At 41.8% G+C, this 18,645-nt stretch overlaps 1 protein-coding gene across 1 annotated transcript in view; it reads left to right on the top strand.

The window, feature by feature from the left end:
* Positions 1-5,253: 5,253 nt before the first annotated feature.
* Positions 5,254-18,645, top strand: part of LOC145824437 (uncharacterized) — a 64,180-nt gene continuing 50,788 nt past the window's right edge. Inside the window, exons 1-2 of the mRNA XM_082924098.1 lie at positions 5,254-5,535; positions 6,976-7,071. Coding sequence (XP_082780224.1) covers positions 5,254-5,535; positions 6,976-7,071 — 378 coding nt within the window. The remainder of the gene's footprint in view (positions 5,536-6,975; positions 7,072-18,645) is intronic.

Below are 18,645 nucleotides of genomic sequence, written 5' to 3'. Positions count from 1 at the left end.
TCTCATTTCACATATTCTTTCATTACTAAATCGTTCTTTTCTGAACAAACCAATTCCTTATTTGGCTTCTTAATCAAGTACTACTAAGTTAATGACTTATTCTTTAATCAACTAATTAATGTTGATTGTTAGCTTATTAATCTTTATTGAGCCATAAATCATGGCTAGAATGCTTTGGAAAGAGATGAGAATAAAATGTGAACTAAATGCAATTTTCCAAAATATGCTGAAAATAGAGTCATCGCTTGAGTGGACCTTTGGTCGCTCGAGCGGTCTGCAAAGCTCTGTAAAAATACTGGTTGGCCTTAATGTTCACTCGAGCGGCCAACAAATTTCCTGTGCTTTCAAAATCAACAAAATAATTTCCAAACACATTTTCAAAACTTAAACTCTTGCATGAACCAATTTAAACATGTAATTTTATTAATAAAGATGAACCCATGACTAATTTTCCAATTTCTAATACAAAAATCTCTTTGATCATTAAGATTAAAACTAATAATTTCATAAATATAATAATTCAAACATTCTTCTTCTTTGTTTTATAAAACATAAATTAAAGCTATAAAGCCTTTTCAAAATATTTACATATAAGAAATTTAAATCAAAATCAAACTAATTTTTTATTCTCAAATATAAATTATAATTTATTTTCAAATTTGTCCAAATTTAGATTTAATTTATTTCTCCATATCAAACTGTAGACACCCCATTTTTGACCGCCCTTAAGATTTGGGCGCCACTGATTGTTTACTTGGTGATGAAAGTTGTGCAGTGCAAAGATTCGATTTCTTCAGCAAGAGGAGCTTCAAATCCCAACCTCACACCCCATTTTTGGACCAAAATGATTTTGACCAAAAAGATTTTAGACCTTAAAACCCTCTCTTTCAAAATATTTTTGAAAAAGTTCCTACGATGTTTTGACGCTCGCATTTTGTTAAATGTTGTGCTTTTCGGTAAGCCGAGCAAGGACAAAGTAGATATGAATGAAGGAGAGGTGAAATCTTTGAAAAAATATTTAAAACATCTTGTTTAGAGGTTTGGAGTTGAAGAAAAAAGAAGAGGAGAGAAGAAACCAAGTTGGGGAAGAAGAAGGGCATGAATCGTTAAGGGAGAGTCGAGCGGCCCTCGCTAAATCAATCCTATCCATTTGTATACTTGGATTTGAGCCATGATTCCACCACCTTTGGAAAGAAGACTTCCGAGGCTACATTTTACACTCAAGAATCTCCTAAAGACGAGTCCGGATGAGGAAGATATGGTTAGTTGAAGTTGGGCATTAATTCGATTGAGCTGGAAATGAGCAGTCTTTACTAAAAGGAGCATAACTTTTTTCACACTTGAAATTTTTATGTGATGCTATACCATTGGAAAGAGTACTTCCGGGGCTTCAATTTGGACATAAGAATGACCTGAAAAGGAGTCCATATGAAGAAGATATGCCCATTTGAAGTTTGACCTGCAGAGCAGATTTTTGCTGTCGGCCAGAAAAGTAGCCGGTCGGCCACTTGAGGTGACCGGCCGGCCAGGAAAGGTAGTAGACCAGCCACTTATGTCTAAAACTCAAATATTTTGCAGATCTTTCCCTCCAGCTGTTCTACACAACCACCAACTGTCCCAATTCAGATATTTCGACCAAGGCTTGCATTTTTGCTATATATGGAGGCCATATCTCTCATTTTCAAAGGTTAACAATTTTGGGAGCCTCTCTCTCTAAAAAATCCTCTCTCTAGAAAATTTGTGAGCAAAGTCCTCCCTCTCTCTTTAGATTTCTCTCTCTCTCTTTCTCTTTCTCTCTCTCTCTCTCTCTCTCTCTCTCTCTCTCTCTCTTACCTTTTTATACATAGAAGTAGAGATACACAACTAGTTTGCCAAGGCATCCTTAACCAAAATTGCTTGTCTTTGGGCTGAGATTCCATGGGACTTTGTTTGAGCTGCAAAAGGTGGTTTTAGCTTGATTTGGTGTATCATTTGTGCCTAGAGTGCTCTTTGCTTCAAAGGTATAATACTTACCCCCTTTAAGCTTGCTTTGAACACTTGTTTTGCCATCTTTTCAAACTGTTTTTGAGCTGGTTTTCAACTGAAAAAAACTATGTTTTTCAGTCCTTAAAATGGTTGTTTGAGCCTATTTTGTGTTAGGGAGTTTTCTCTCCCTTTTGTTCTTTGGCTTGTGAAGCCATTTGTGCTATTTTTGAGGCTTTTAAAGTCAACCTTTTTTGGCCTTTAAACCATTGAATTCCAGGGGAATTTTAGTGGCAAAACTTTGTTTTGAAGTCCAAAATAGGAGGGGGTGGCCTCCCCTCCTTGTCTCTTTAGTCCATGCCTTGTTAGCATTACAAAGTAGCATGCTTTTCTGGCTTGTGTTAGCTTAGTTCAAGCATGTTTTAGGCTCAATTTCAGCATGTTTTAACTCTGTTATTGGCTAGTTTGGCCACTTGTTGCTTGCATCTTGCACTTGTAGTGTAATCATGCTTACTAGCTTAGCATGCCTAATGAGTTAGCCTATTATTCTAGCTTGTGTTAGCTTAACTCCAGCACATTTTTGCTAATGTTTTAACATGTTTTACCTCTGTTTTGAGTGGTCTTGGACATATGTGCTTTGCTTTGTATAGCTATCATATGAATGGCCTTTACTAGCTTTATGATTTAAGACTTATAACATGCTTTGCTTGGGTTGTTTGCATGCCATAGCGTCATTTAGCATGTAATTTCAGAGCATATATCAATGTCACACTCTCACATATTCCACTCTTTCATTGCTTTTGAGAGTTGTGCTTTATGCCTTGCTTGTGAGCCAACATGCGAACATGTTTTTCTTGTTATTCGAGCTTCAATTTCAGCATGTTGTAGTCTCTGATTTGGCATGATTAAGCTCTATCTAGAGCTAGTTTGGTTGTTTATGCTTGATATTGCATGCTTCTAGAGTGATGCTCTTTACTAGCTTAATGTATTTGGCTTTTGAGCATGTCTTGTATGGATTGTTTGCATGATTTAGTGTCTTGAGCATGCCATTTCAGCTTTGAAAATCTGCCACCTACCTCATTTCTTCATCTTTTTTATTTGCTTTGAGAATTGGTTGGCCTTGAGATTGTGTTTAAGCTTGGGATTGAGGCTTGTGCTTAAATGACTTTAACCCTCTTTTGAGGGTTCCTCGTAGTCAAAGGCATGGTCTCTTCTATGCCTTAAACCATTCTTTTGGTTGACCTCATCTCCTTAGAGGACTTGCACATTGAACTTCCGATTAATGGACTAATTGGTAAGCTAAAATGTGTAAACAAGAATTGAACCAAGTAAAACTTGTATAAGATAAACATGTTTGGTTAGATTAGGGCACGTTTTGATTAGCATACCTTATGCTTTGCACGTTTGCATCATTCATTTGTCTTGCATGCACCGAGCTCGGCGCATCATTCAAACTGCATTGTATTTCAATAACTATTTGAATACATGTATCAAATTGTCTCATGCATATGCCATCTTAGGTAGCCGAGCCTATTTAGTTACATTTTGCATGTGTTGCATTAGGCATTTTAACATAGTTAGGATCATGCATTGTTTTCTATCTAGCTTTTGTTTTGGCTTGGAGTACACTGTAAGTTTTTACGCTTTAGCATCCTTGCACGAATGTGAGTGTTGCCATGATAGCATGCTTGCCATGAGGCTATTTGCTTATATGTTTAACTGCTTGAATGCCTGTGGGTAGAGGCTTGATTGCCTGAATTGGAACAACTCGATTATTGTGAGTTTTAAGCCCACTTTGCGAAGTGGCAAATCATGTTTTCAAGCCCACTTGAGGGTGGCAAATCCGCGCTTTAGCCAACTTACGAGTAGCACTTTCAAACCATTTTCGAGAAACAAACATGAGTTGATTTGTTCCAATTCTCGCGATTGAGTCTATACTTGTATGCTGTGTGCATCACATAGTAAGTGAGCTAAATAACCGGAATAAGAACACATGTATTTATAAAATAACATATCATGCTTAGTAGAGGCCGATCCTTTGATCGGGCAAGCAGGTGTGCTTATTGCATGACCTTCCCTTCTTGTACCCAAGTTCCCGAGCTGAGGCAACTTTGGTGATGACGGACACGTGGCCTTTGGCACGAGTCAAGGTTTCCTAAATTTTCCAAAAACAAAACATTTAGGTGGCAACTCTGTAATCTGGCAAAGCAGTCCATGTTTGGCGCTTTTTATTCAAAATCGATTTTCTAAAACGATTTGTCGGATTTGGACTCTTTGGTGTTTATCAGTCTCACATTGCACTTTGTGAGATTAGATTCAGAACCATGACAGGAGTCCGAACTGTAGTAAGACCAATTCGCGCCTCTCCGAAAGGGGGGCGCGCAAAGGATGTCGGGTCTATAGTTTCTGGCGACTCTGCTGGGGATTTAGAGAACTTGACTTGAAACTCATGATATGTTGTTTTATCTACATTTATGTGTTTGTTTGCATTGCATGTGCATTGGTGCACCTAGGACACAGTGTTTGCCATCTGTTATTCCTGAACGGTTTGCCGGAGGCTTGCTTGCAAAAACATGCCATAAGGCTAACCGATTGCGGGCTCTGCCACGATGGGAACACAAACCTCAGATCGGGATCACCGCCGAGGCACCCTCTTTGACCATTTGACCTAGTTGCATATCAGAACCTTAGAGACTGTTCCAAACTAGGACAGGTTGCTCACCCAAATGCAGGATTGTTTGAAACCGCATGCGTGCGTAGCGAACCCCTAGTTCCTGACGAAACTAGGACAGGGAAACCTTACCCCACCATAGGGGTGTTGTGGCTCTTACTTGCTTGATATGTGCTGTTAGGGTGTGTCTCTACAAGGAATGTATGTATCGGTTGCAAGTCTGGGTATCAGTTTGAGGGCATCAGTATTGTGGTAAAAAATTTTGGGCAGAATTCAGTAAAGAGCACAGCCATTCAGCTATGCTCATATCTGTTCTGGTGAAATCAGGCTGAGATGTTGTCTGTTTTCTCTTTTGCAAGGTATTCCTGGAACCATAGCTTCAGAAGGCTCCAATATCCCCCGGGTACTCTGGACTTGTATCGATAGACTTTGTTAGGTTGGAATTGGTTCAAAAGTAACCAGTGTTTACCTCACCCCCACCGGTTACAAGATGAGGGAGGTTCAGGCAGAATTCACCAGTGCACTTTTTACAGCAGTCACCCCTCAGTTCACCTGGGTCTAGTCTGGTCTAGGAACAGTTGTTTGTATTCAACTCAACACGAGATCAATCACCCATTCCCATGGCTCAATATCCCCCAGCCAGTGTGGAAGAACAAATACAGCACCTGCAACAGACAATTGAGGCACTGCAGCAGGACGCAGTCCATCAGGCTGAAGTCATGGCTTGTCAGGCCGAAGTGATAACCCGGCTACAAGAACAACAGCCACAGTCGGCCGCGACACTCGGAGCCACTGCCTACACTGCTAATGTCCCAGAGACTCAGGGCAATCCGGTGGAGCCAATCCTAGAACACGCCTCGAAAGCTCCTATCAATCAAACCAAAGCTCCGCTTGAATTTGAGGTTGACCCAACTGCACTTAAAGTCAATAAACTGGAGAAGTTATTCAAATGAGCACAAGGAGTGAACTCCATCCCAGATTTAGAAGACGGGTGTGCTGAATCTGCAATTACCTTACCAGAGCGGTTTAAAATGCCGCATATCGACCTCTTCGATGGCTCCAGAGACCCAATGGTGCATCTCCACCTGTTTTCTGATATCTTGAGGCCAATGGGTTTGACCTCGGCCCAAAAGTTGTCTCTCTTCGGCCAAACCATGTCTGGGATAGCCGTAATCTGGTATGCGAAATTGGAGAACTCCATGAAACAGAATTGGGAAAAGACGGCTGAGGCCTTCATCGCTCAATACTCCTACAACACACAGATCGAGGTCACAACTCGTGGTCTCGAAGTCACCCGTCAAGAGCCAAATGAGGGTTTCTCAGAGTTCGTGATGAGATGAAGAGCAAAAGCCTTGATGGTGACTATAAGGCCTTCCGACAAAGATTAGATCGGGTTGATTGTTCGGAATCTACATAGCAAGTTGCTGCAAAAGATGATCATCCTACCTCTGTTTACCTTCCCAGACCTTCATGAAATGGGGGTTCAAATCAAGGATGCCCTCAGACAAGGGATCTTTGTGGAAGATAATGAGCCTTTGAAGAAGAATGTTGTTCACAGTTCCAATGCTACTACTGATGGTAGCATAGCTGTGAAATGCTTAGAAGTAGACACTATCACCACTTCTCTCAATGGCCAAAAACCAACTACTTCAACTCGGCCCCAAGCCTGAAATTTTCATCCTCTTTACATAAGTCTCTCTCAAGCTTTGAAAGTGCTGTGAGAAGAAGGGTACCTAGAGCTCCTAGAACCTTAACCCCTTCCAAATCCTCTTCTACCAAGATATGACCCAGCTAAATACTGTGCCTATCATCAATAGCACGGTCATGACACGAACTGTTGCATTCGCCACCGTCATAAGATTTAGGATTTTATTGACGAAGAGACCATAGCTCCACCAAAAGGACCTCGGGCTAGTATTGACCCATCACCTTTACATCTCAATCTAATCCAAACACTTCTATCCAGCTACAACCCCAGCATATACAACACCCTGACCTATCTACCTAAGCCTGAGGTGTTTATTGCAGAAAACATGGACTTATACATGATGAATGCAGTCGAACCCCGATCATCTCAAACCCATGAACCCACCACTTCTGAGCTGATGAGAATGATTGAACATCTTCAGAGAACAGTGGCAGATCTGGCCTTTGGGATATTGGCTCTTTCATCAACCACATCACATGCTAGAAATTTCACGCCAAAAAGCTCCCCAATCTTGGGACAAGCTGCATTGGAAGAAGGCCAATCCCTTGGCAAAGTGGAGGCAAGTGGTAAGAACAAGGTAGGGGCAGGCCTTGGTCCCTATGAACATCTTCAGTGGGCTGTTGAGGCTTTGAAGGCTGAAGAGCTGAGCAAAGAGCAAATGCTGGCAGTTGTTGCAAAGACTGTGGACAACACTTTTGCCATTCAGGATGAGAGCATTCTGAATCAAGGGGCAAGTCGGGAAAATGGATGTCGTACCGGAAACACCCCTCTCAACTTCAGTCCTACATCTATTAGAGATCAGCAAACCCAGTCAACACCTGCCGACCCTTTCGCCGGTACATCCAACACAACCTCACAAACCCTGATGTACCCACCCCGAGGCTAGAGGTTTTTCGCCCTGCTTTATATGTTCTTATCCAAAGCCATGGGTGTGTTGATCAAAAAAGGCCATCTCAAACCCCTTGAGCCTCGGCCTCTCCCGAATAACCTCCCTCACTCAGATGATCCGGCCAAGTACTGTGCCTTCCATCAACAAGCCAGCCATGACACTAACATGTGTTTTCGTCTTCGCCATGAAATACAAGATCTGATTGACAACAAGGTCATCGTTGTACTAGGCCCTACAAAGTCTATCAGCACTGGATCAATGAACTTGGGGGATAAAGTGATTATGTGATTGGGGGATGAACCACTTGCTGATGGCGCTCAGTTTACTCCAGATGTGGTGGATGGCACACATTGTTTTGAGCAATGTACAAATACTGATAATTTTACTTTCTAACTTGGGTATTGGTCAGTCTTGTTATGTTGTATTGAGTCAGTCTTTTTGTACTGAGTCAGTCAAGTCTGCCTTGTTGTATCGAGTCAGTCATGTTGTGTTAGAGTCGGGTGATTTCGGGGGTGTTACCTCAGGCATCACTTGCTTGTTTTGTGTTTGTCTTTTACACTCTTTCTTTTGAGTCTGTTCCTGCCTTTGAAGCCAGTTGTGCCAAAAGATCTGAATGAAACGGAAGTGCTTTTCACCTACTTTTCTGTGCCTTGAAATCATTGCATCGACCTAAGTGTTTTTCAAAACTTTTCTAAACACTGTGATGAAAACAAAGAGGGAGGAATTCGTCGGGATTTGCAAAAATTTAATCAACTGAGAGAAAGAGAGACATGCTAAGCCCTTAGTGAATGAGATCATGTGTGTTAATGTGAGTACTGAGAAGGATCCTGGCTTGATCCAGATTGGTTTTACATTGTCTTCAGCGCGAGCGAATAGTCGCTGTAGACACCCCATTTTTGACTGACCTTCAGACTCAGACGTCATCGTTTGTGCACGCGATGATTGTGCATGTTTGTGCTCGTTTCGAGTTTTCGGAGCCTTAAGCTGAGCGCCTTGTCTCAAGACCTCTTAACTTTCTCCTTTTGGCCTGGTTTTTGGACCATGCCTTGCTGCTTTTGCCTAGAGGGAAACAGAGGCCTGTAAGCCACGTTTTGTAGCCGTAGACTGCCTTTCCCTCTCGTAGGCCACCTTTTGTACCCGTAGACTAGTTTTCGAGGCTTTCGGCTGAGTGCCTCGCCTTGCAGACTCTTGTCTTGATTTCTTTTTTGGTTTGTTTTTGAGCCAAATCTTGTTGTCCTTTGCCTAGAGAGTGGAACAGGGGTGTAGACCAGTTTTTTCCCCGGTAGACCACTTTTGGTGGTCGGCCAGCTAGAGTGGGTGGTCTGTGGACCACCTAAGGTGATCGGCAGCCTTCTACCACCTTCCCCTCTCCCTACAGACCCTCTCTCCCCCTTGCCGACCAGTTTCATTCCCTGTAGACCACCTTTTGTGGTCGGTCGACCAGTGGGAGTGGTTGGTTGACCACCTTAACTAGTCGACAGCCTTCCTGCATTTTCTGTAGATATTTTCCTTGCTAGCTGTGCCAGCTGTTGGGCATAGAAAGTATCCTCCATGCATGTATGGAGGGATTGCTTCAAGCCTCTAGCTTGTCAAACAAGCTTGAGGCATGAATTCTATATAATGGAGCCTTCTCCCTCTTGCTTTAGGTTCAGAAAAATTGGCTAAGGGCTATACATATCCTTCTATCACTATATTGCTCTCTCTCTCTCTATATTTGTTCCATTTTGTGCTCAAAAGTGCCATTTCTTCACACTTTTGCACACAAACACCTAGTGAAACACCTTCACTCTTGGGCTGAGGTTCTTGGAGGTTTGTTTGAAGCTCAAAAGCTTGATTTTTGCCTCTGAAGTTGCTGCTCTGAAGTTGTTCTTCAAGGGTGAGTCTTCATCCTTTTTAAAGCTTTGTTTATATTGCTTATTTGGACCTATTTGCATGATGTTTTAGGCCTAACTTTAAACTGTAAAAAGCTTCATTTTCAAGTGCTTAAAGTGTTTGTTTGAGGTCTCTTTGGTGTTGGGGGTGGTCTACCCCCTTTTGTGCCTTGTTTTGAACCATCTCTTTAGGCCTTTAAGATCACCTTCTCTTGGCCTTTTAACCACTGAATTCCAAAGGAATTTTAGTGGTGAAAATTGTGTTTTGAGGCCCCAAATGGGTGGGGGTTGTCCCCCCTCCTCTTCTCTTGTGTGCTTGTGTTGATGGCTCACCAAGTTAGCATGTTTTTCTACCTTCTTGGGCCCCTATCTTAGCATGTTTTAGGCCTTGTTTTGCCATGATATAGCTCTGTTTTGGGTCAGTTTGATTGCCTCTTGCATGCTTCATATCCTTGAAGTGCAATCCTCTCTATAGCCTTAACATGCATCATACTTTGGCCCATCATTTTAGCATGTTTTTGGCTCCACTCCAGCAGGCTTTTACTCATGTTTTGCCATGCTTAAGCTCTATTTGAAGTGACTTTGGTCATGCATGCCTTGCTTTCTATAGCCATAATGCAATCTTGCTCACTAGCTTTGAGTTTCAAAGTCTCTAGCATGCATTACTTGAGGTGTTTGCATGCTTTGGCCTCATTTCTAACATGATTTCAGTGTGTGTAGTGTAGTCATATTCTCTCATGTTTCACTCTTTCAATGCTTTTGGAGAGCTGTGCTTTATGCCTTAAGCATGAGCCAATATGTATGCATGCTTGCCTAAGCCTTTGGGCTACCATCTCAGCATGTTTTTGGTGTTATTTTACCATGTTACAACTCTGATTTTTGTTGGTGAAGTCACTTCATGCTTGGTTTGGGTAGGTGCAGTGTAATCCCCCTCATTGGCCTTACATGCGTCATGCTTTATGCCTCCCATTCTAACATGTGTTAGCTCTATTCCATGCATGTCTTGGCATTGTTTTGACCCGCCTTGGGATTGTTTTGAGTCACCTTGGCCCTTTGGGGATTGCTTGATATGGCTATGGTGCAAGTACCTTTGATAGCCTTAAGCTTCGAGCCTCCTAGCATGCCTCATTTGTGATATGTGCATGATATGGAATCATTTTGAATGTAATTTCAAAGCTATGTCTTTGCTATACTCGCATGTTTATCATTCTTTCATTGCTCTTGAGGGTTATGCATTATGCCTTGTTTGTGAGCTAATGAATGAGCATGCTTTGCTTGCCTTTTGAACCTATGTTTTAGCATGTCTTTGGCCTTGATTTAGCATGCCTCAACTCTATTTTGGGTAGTTTGGGTCATATGGGACTTGTTATGCATGGTTATAGTGCAATAGCTTTGACTAGCCTAATGATTCAAGGTCCTTAGGATGCTATGCTTGTGTTGTTTGGATGATTTGGCATCATTTCACACATGATTTCAATGCATATTTCATTGCCACACTCTCACGTTTTCTACTCCTTCAATGTGTTTAAGAGTTGTGTCTTCATGCCTTGTTTGTGAGCCAATGTGTATGCATGCTTGTATATGCTTTTGGACTTCATTTTCAGCATGTTTTGGCCATTGTCTTGGCGTGCATGAGGCTTGTTTGAGGTTGGTTTAGTCCATTGAGTATTGCATTACATAGTGTAGACACCCCATTTTTGACCGTCCTTAAGACTTGGACGTCATCGTTTGAACACTCGATGATCATCCATGCTCGTGTTCGTTTTGAGTTCCCGAAATTCTCAACTGCGCGCCTCGCCTTAAGATCTCTTAACTCATCTATTTTGTGCTTGGTTGTGGACCAAGGACTTGTGTTTTTACTTCTGAGGAAAGGAGGGGTGGCTTGTTAGCCATCCCCACACCCCATCGGCTATGGCATGATGCCATCGGCCTTGCTTCCTTGCCATTGGCCAAAAGTCTTGGCCGATCGGCACCTTTTTTGGTCGATCGACACTTATGTTGGTTGATCGGCCATATTTTCTGGTCGAGCCCTTTCCATCTGCTTTTTGCAGATATTTTGTGCCAGCTGTGATAGTTGGTATGCACAATTCTGATCCTCCATACACGTGTATGGAGGGATTTGCCCCAAGACTCAAGCTTGTTCATCAAGCTTAAGAATTGGATTTCTATAAGAAGAGAGCCTCCTCTCCCTTTCTAGAGGGTTAGAAAAATAGATATAGAGTTCATATATCCCTCTCTCTCTATATATCTCTCTCTATATTTGTGTGTGTGTTGGTCCCTTAAAAGTGTATTTTGTTCATACTTTTTCACTATAGCACCCAGTAGAACACATTCCTTTGGTTGCTGAGGCACTAGGAAGTTGGTTTTAGAGTTCTTGGGCTGGTTTTGATCCAAGGGAGTGGCTAGAGTTGTGTTCTTGAAGGTGTTCTTCAAGGGTGAGCAACTAACCTTTTGTTTCCCCATTTTGGCTTAAGCTTTTAGACCTATTTGCATATTGTTTTAAGCTTAACTATAAACTGAAAAAAGTTTGGTTTTTGTGTGCTTAAGATGATTGTTTAAGGTCACTTTTTGGTTGGGGGTTGTCTACCCCCTCTTTGGCCTTGTTTGGCCTTGTTTTGAGCCACCTCTTTTGGCCTTTGTTCTTGCCTTTGCATGACCTTTCTACCACTGAAATCTAGAGGATTTTTAGCGGTGGAAAGGTAGTTTTAGAGTCTTGTATAGGAGAGGGACACCCCTCTCTCCTTGTGTCTCATTTGCTTGTGTTAATGGCTTGTAATGGTAGCATGTTTGCTTAACATGTTTTTGCTTCATTTCAGCAAGTATTTGGTGTTATTTGGTCATGCTTTACCTTTGTTTTAAGTTGGTTTGATAGCTTCTTGCATGCACCATATACTTGCCTTGTAATCCCCTCTATTGCCTTAACATGCATCTAACATTTGGACTATCATACTTGCATATTTTGGCTCAACTCAAAGGAACTTTAGGCCATATTTTAGCATGCTAAAGCTTTGTTTGGTGTTGTTTTGATCATATATGCATTGCTTTGTATAGCTACCATACATCCTCGCTTACTAGCTTTGAATGTCCAAGTCATTAGCATGCACTACTTGGACCTTTTTTTTCATGATTTGGCATCATCTAATATGTTATTTCAGCCCATGTTTCATGCTCATATACTTACATTTGCCATCCTTTCAAAGCTTTGAAGAGTTGGTGTTTTATGCCTCATGAATGGACCATTGTGTATGTCTCCATGCTTAGGTCCGTGGGATGCCATCTAAGTGGGTTTTTGGGTTTATTTTGATATGCCATAACTCTATTTTCCATTGTTTAAATCATGCCATGTTTGGTATTGTTAGGTGTAGTGTAACACCCCATTGTAGCCTTGTTTGCCTCATGCCTTTTGGAGTTGTATTCTAGCTTGTGTTGGCTAGGTTTAAGCTTGGTTTTGGTCTCATCTTGAGTTGCCTTGGGACTGTTTTGGGTCCCCTTAGCCCTTTGGGGCTTGCCTTACATGGTCATGGTTTGAGTCTCTTGGCTAGCTTCAAGCTTTGAGCCTTCTTGCATGTTTTGTTTGTGTTATATGTGTGATTTGGCATCATTCCTAACATCATTACAGAGCTTATGGTGTTGTCATATATCCATGTTTGCTCTCTTTAAGCGTGCTTAAGAGTTGTCCTCTTTATGCCTTAATGCTTGGGCCAATTGGTATGCATGATTGTCTTGCATTTTCATGCTCTTCTTACCAGCATTTTAGCACTTATGGCCACTGTTTCGGTATGGCTGACGCCTATCCATTTTCAATATAAGTCCATGGATCATGTGGTTTGTATATTGTTGTATGCTTATCGCATTACACGTTGTTGCATACTTATTGTTGGTGTCATTGTTGCATGCCTATCACATTGTATGTTTACATATCTAGGTTGCATAGTCGTATTGCATACTCATTGTATATTATGTTGTTTACATGTTAGGTTGCATTGCATTGCATTTGTCATGCTCATGTTACATTGCCTTGCATTTCCATGTTGCGTTGTACTTGGTTGCATGCATTGCATTGTGTTTGGTTTGGGGTGTCGAACCAAACACGGGGACCGAGTGACGCTCGTACTTGAAGTGACGAAATGTGCCTTAATCCTCAGTCGCCGACACTCTTGATCCAACATGACAGAGTTCTAGGCATTCATGTGTTTTTGTGCATTCATTCCATATTGAATAGCACACTTGGCTCCTTTGGCCATCATGCATCAACATACGTGATTGATGGCCCGAGGGTCGAGAACCATACTCCTTTGAGTTCATGACATGATAGGAAGGGTGGTTGTGCACACATTGCCTTGAAAATGCATTGCCATGCTTTGTTTGTCCTCTGCTGCAGCAAAACAGCATTCTGCAGGAAGATATGGCCGGCCGGCCATCTTCAGTGCCGATCGACTAAACTTTGTTGGCCGAGATCCTCACAAATGGCCGATGACCAATTCCATAGGGCCGATGTTCCTATATTTTGGCCGGTGATATCTCACAGTGCTCAGGGAGTGGTTCGGAAGCATCCTTGGGACTTGTGCAGTTTTCAGAGGTGCAGAACAGTGCAAACAGAGGCAACATGTGGCATGGCAATGGGTTTCCGAGCGAGGTAATCGAGCATGCATCGTTCAATCATTCCGAGGCAGAGCTGCGGCGGCCTCTTTAGTTTCATAGCTTAGTTAATTTGTTTAAATTAGTTAAGAGTTATGTAATAATTAATTAGCTAGGGTAGTTAATTAATTAGTTGATTTGTATTATTTATTCAGACCCTCCGTCGAGAGGACGAATTTTGTAATAAGTGTGCATGAGTGTGTGAATGTCTTCCAACCCCACGTCTTTCTCCCTTTTACTTACCTACTTTCAATGGTTAGTTTTAGGTCATGTTTCAATTAGCATCCTTATGCTCGCATGTTTGCATCATTCATCTGTATTGCATGCACCGGGCTCGGCGCATCATACTAACCGCATAGTATTTCAATTCCAACTTGAATACGTGTATCGAGTTGTCGCATTTCACATGCCATTCTTAGATAGCTGAGCCTATTTCTAGTTGCATTTTGCATGTGTTGCATTGGGCATCTTAACATAGCTAAGATCATGCATTGCTTACTAACTAGCTATTGTTTTGGCTCGGAGTACTAGGTAAGCCTTTATGCTTTAGCATCTTGCATGAGTGTGAGTGTTAACATAACCGCATGCTTGCCATGAGGCTAACTGCTTATATGATATAACTGCCTGAATGCCTGTGGGTGAAGGTTAGATTACTTAAATTAGAACAATTCATTGAAATGCGAGTTTTAAGCCCACTTGATTGTGGCAAAATCATGTTTTCTAAGCCCACCCGAGGGTGGAAAATCCACGTCTTAGCCTACTTGCGAGTACCACCATCAAACCATTTTCAAATAAACAAACATGAAATGTTTTGTTCCAATTTAGGCGATCCGGTCTATACTTGTGTGTTGTGCGCATCACATAGTAATTTCAGGCTAATAACCGGAATAAGAACGCATATGTTTTCAAAACAAAATATCATGCTTAGTATAGGCCGATCTTCGATCGGGCAAGCGGGAGTGCTCATTGCATGACTTTCCCCTCTCGTACCCAAGTTCCCGAGCCGAGGAAACTTTGGTGATGACAGACACGTGGCCTTAGGTAACGAGTCAGGGTTTCCTAAATTTTCCCAAAATAAGACGTTTAGGTGGCGACTCTGTATCTAGTAAAGCAGTCCATGTTTGGCACTTCTTTACAAAAATCAGTTTTCCAAAACGATTTGTCAGATTTGGACTCTTTGGTGATTTATCAATCTCACATTGCATATTGTGAGATCAGATTAAGAACCATGACATTTGAGTCCGAACTGTAGCACAACATAAAGCCCTCGGGGCGCGTCTACACATAGCCCTTGTGTTGTGTCCTTCACTAGTTTCAATGCTTAAGGACTCTAACTTGCCATGCTCATGTTGTTTGCATGTTGTTGCATTGTACTGTGTTTGCATGTTGTTATATTGCATGGTGTTTGGAATGTCATTGCATTGCATTGTGTTTGGATCGAACGTTAATCCAAACACGAGAAACGAGGGGCGTTTCATACTTGAAGTGATGAAACGCACCTCATTTCTCGGTCGCCGACCCACTTGATCAAGCATGATAGAGGTGGAGGCCCTTATGTGTTATTTGTGCATTCATTGACATTGACTCGTGCAAACTTGGCTTCTCGGCCATCGTGCATTGCGATGCATGGTTGGTGGCCCGAGAGTCGAGTACTGCACTCCCTTGAGCTTGAGAAATGATAGAGAGGGTGGTTTTGCACACATATCTTGCAAATACACTGCTATGCCCCTTCTTGTTCTCTGTTGCAGCAAAACTTGAGCCTAGCAGATTTTCTGGTCAGCAGACCAGTAAAGGTGGTCAACCGACCAGTTTTTCTAGTCTGCAACCAGTTTTTCTGGTCTACACCACCCTTTTCTGGTCGGCAGCCCACCAGGAGGTCCCCATGTTGGAGCAGAAGCAATCTGGAGGTTTGCGCAACTTCCAGAGATCAAATCAAATGCAAACAGAGGAAATTCTAGGCGTAGTAGCAGATTTCTGAGCGAGGCGATCGAGCATGCATGCATCCCTCGTCCCGAGGCCTTCTAACTGTTTTGCTTAGCTTAGTTGGCTAATTTGTCGGTTTTGTAATTAATTAGTTAATACGCTTAATTAATCAATTTGTTTTGTAATAATTAGTTAACTAGGAATAGTTAATTAGTTTCTGTTTGTAATAATTAATTGGCTTAGCGTAGCTAGTTAGTTGATTTATTCGGACCCTCCGTCGAGAGGGCAAATGTTGTAATAAGTGTGCATGTGTGTGTGAATGTCTTCCAACCCCACGTCTTTCTCCCTTTTACTTACCTGCTTTTAACGGTTAATTTAGGGCATATTTCAATTAGCATACCTTATGCTTTGCATGTTTGCATCATTCATTTGTCTTGCATGCACCGGGCTCAGCGCATCATTCAAACTGCATCGTATTTCAATACCTATTTGAACACATGTATCAATTGTTGCATTCATATGCCATCTTAGATAGCCGAGCCTACTTAGTTACATTTTGCATGTGTTGCATTAGGCATTTCAAACATAGCTAGGATCATGCATTGATTTCTAATGTAGCTTCTGTTTTGGCTCGGAGTACACTATGAGTGTTTATGCTTTAGCATCCTTGCATGTGTGTAAGTGACTTCCATGATAGCATGCTTGCCATGAGGCTAACTGCTTAAGTGCTTAATTGCATGAATGCCTGTGGATGAAGGCTTTATTACTTGAATTGGAACAATTCATCAAAATGTGAGTTTTAAGCCCACTTGAGGGTGGCAAAATCATGTTGTTTCAAGCCCACCTTGTTTGGTGGCAAATCCGTGTTTTAGCCTACTTGCGAGTAGTATCTTCAAACCATTTTCAAAAAAAAAACATGAGATATTTTGTTCCAAATCGAGTGATTTAGTCTATACTTGTGTGATGTGCGCATCGCATAGTAAGTTAGCTAATAATCTGAATAAGAACACATGTGTTTTCAAAAACAACATATCATATTAGTAGAGGCCGATCTTTGATCGAGCAAAGGGGGGTGCTCATTTCGTGACCTTCCCTCCTTGTACCCAAGTTCTCGAGCCGAGGCAACTTTGGTGATGATGGACACGTGGCCTTAGGCACAAGTCAGGGTCTCCTAAATTTCCCAAAACAAAATATTTAGGTGACGATTCTGAAATCTGGCAAAGCAGTCCATGTTTGGCACTTCTTGATTAAAATCAATTTTTCAAAACGATTTCTTGGATTTGGACTCTTTGGTGATTTATCGGTCTTACATTGCACTTTGTGAGATTAGATTCAGAACCGTGATAGGAGTCCGAACTGTAGTAGCTAGAACCCAATTCGCGCCCTTGTGCGTGGAGCAGAGTTCGGGCGGTCTACAGTCGCTTTCTTAAAAGATTTCAAAAAATGTTTTGTGTGGTCTTGCGAAGACCTGTGTGGAATCACTCTTGAGATTGTGCAGCATAGGATCGCTCTCAGCCTCAAGACTTAACCCCTTTTTCTTTCAAACCTTGAACTTGAATTCAGAATGTTCAATGGTCAACCATAATGTGGGGCTTGCGTGGCTAGATTTAAAGCAGTGGCTTGTATGGCCAAATTTGAAGCAGCCCATGAACTAGGGGTAATAAGGTCGTATGACATCAAAGGAGGCCCGCCAGGCCAGATTTGAAGAAACCCTGGAACTAGGGGCAAGAAAGTCAGATTAAGAAGATCAGATGTTATCAAAGGAAGCTTGCGAAGCTAGATCAGAAGTAGTCCTTGAACTAGGGGCAAAAATGTCAGATGAGTCTTTTTCGCAAACCAATGAAGACTGGCAAGAAAGCCAAATTCCAGTAGCTGAAAGAAGAATGTTTTTGTTGAAGGACAATCGAGCTTCTATCCACAACATTAGAGGCAACTCCAGCCCCCATTGGATGGACTTCTACATCATCAGTGAACATCAGCCATTCTCCTGGATTTAGACGGCTTCGAGATCTCAAACTAATCAACATGGACAAGTTAAACTTTACCCTTGAGAGGCTCGCTGGGCCAAAAACCTGGAACGGCGACCCAGGAAAAAGTTAGAGCAAAAAGAAAAAGAAGAAAAGAAAAAGAAAAAATAAAAAGAAATAAAAAGAAGAAAAGAAAAGAAAAGAAAAGAACAAAAGAAATAAAAAGAAAAGAAAAATAGAGCTCGCAAGGTTGAAAACCCGGAAGGACGGCCTTGGCAAAAGTTAGAGCGTAAAAGGAGAGTGTCAACACTCGAGTGAACCTTAACCCGGAACTACGTCAGGCCTGATTCCCATCTTTGGGATACGTAGGCAACTTCATCCTGAAGTTCAGCCCCAATCCTTTTTAGCCTGTTTGGCTCATCCATGTTGATTGGTTTATCCTTGTTCAAACTCGGCTATCTCATTTATGTGCGAATTGGCTCATCTTCGTTCAAAATCGGATTGTCCTATTCCATTAGAAGATTCAGCTGCGAGAAGATTCAAGCTCAGATCTGAGGTTGTGCATCTCAAGAGTAGATTCTGTGTTAGTCGAGCAGTGGCCATTTGCAAAAATAGTTTTGAGGATTTTTAATAAAGTTGACTAATTCTCTCCAAAATTACTCAATTTTTCCAAAACTGGACCATTTCTTGGACCTAAAAAAGGAAAATTTTCAGTGTTCATAACCTGACTTGCATGATTTCAAATCAGAAAATCGAACAAGTATGTTAATCTAACTCTCATGTTGATCAAAATTATTTTAGTAGAGAGCCAAAAACAAAAAATGGTCAAAATGATGAACTAGGGGCACAGTAGTGTCAGGTTTTTTGTCTTTTCCCTGTTGTCAGCATACTCGCTAGAAAGGGCACCGTATTCGCCAGAAAGGGTCCAGCTGAAGTTAACCGCAAAGGGCTGAAAGCTCTCACATCCTCCAAGCAGCGAGGTATCAAGCCAAGCGCGAAACACGAACTGGAAATGA

This window comes from Camellia sinensis, chromosome 4, assembly GCF_055761805.1.
Source record: "Camellia sinensis isolate YWXY chromosome 4, ASM5576180v1, whole genome shotgun sequence".
Classification (NCBI taxonomy): Eukaryota; Viridiplantae; Streptophyta; class Magnoliopsida; order Ericales; family Theaceae; genus Camellia; species Camellia sinensis.
This window is presented reverse-complemented; position numbering and strand designations above follow the sequence as displayed.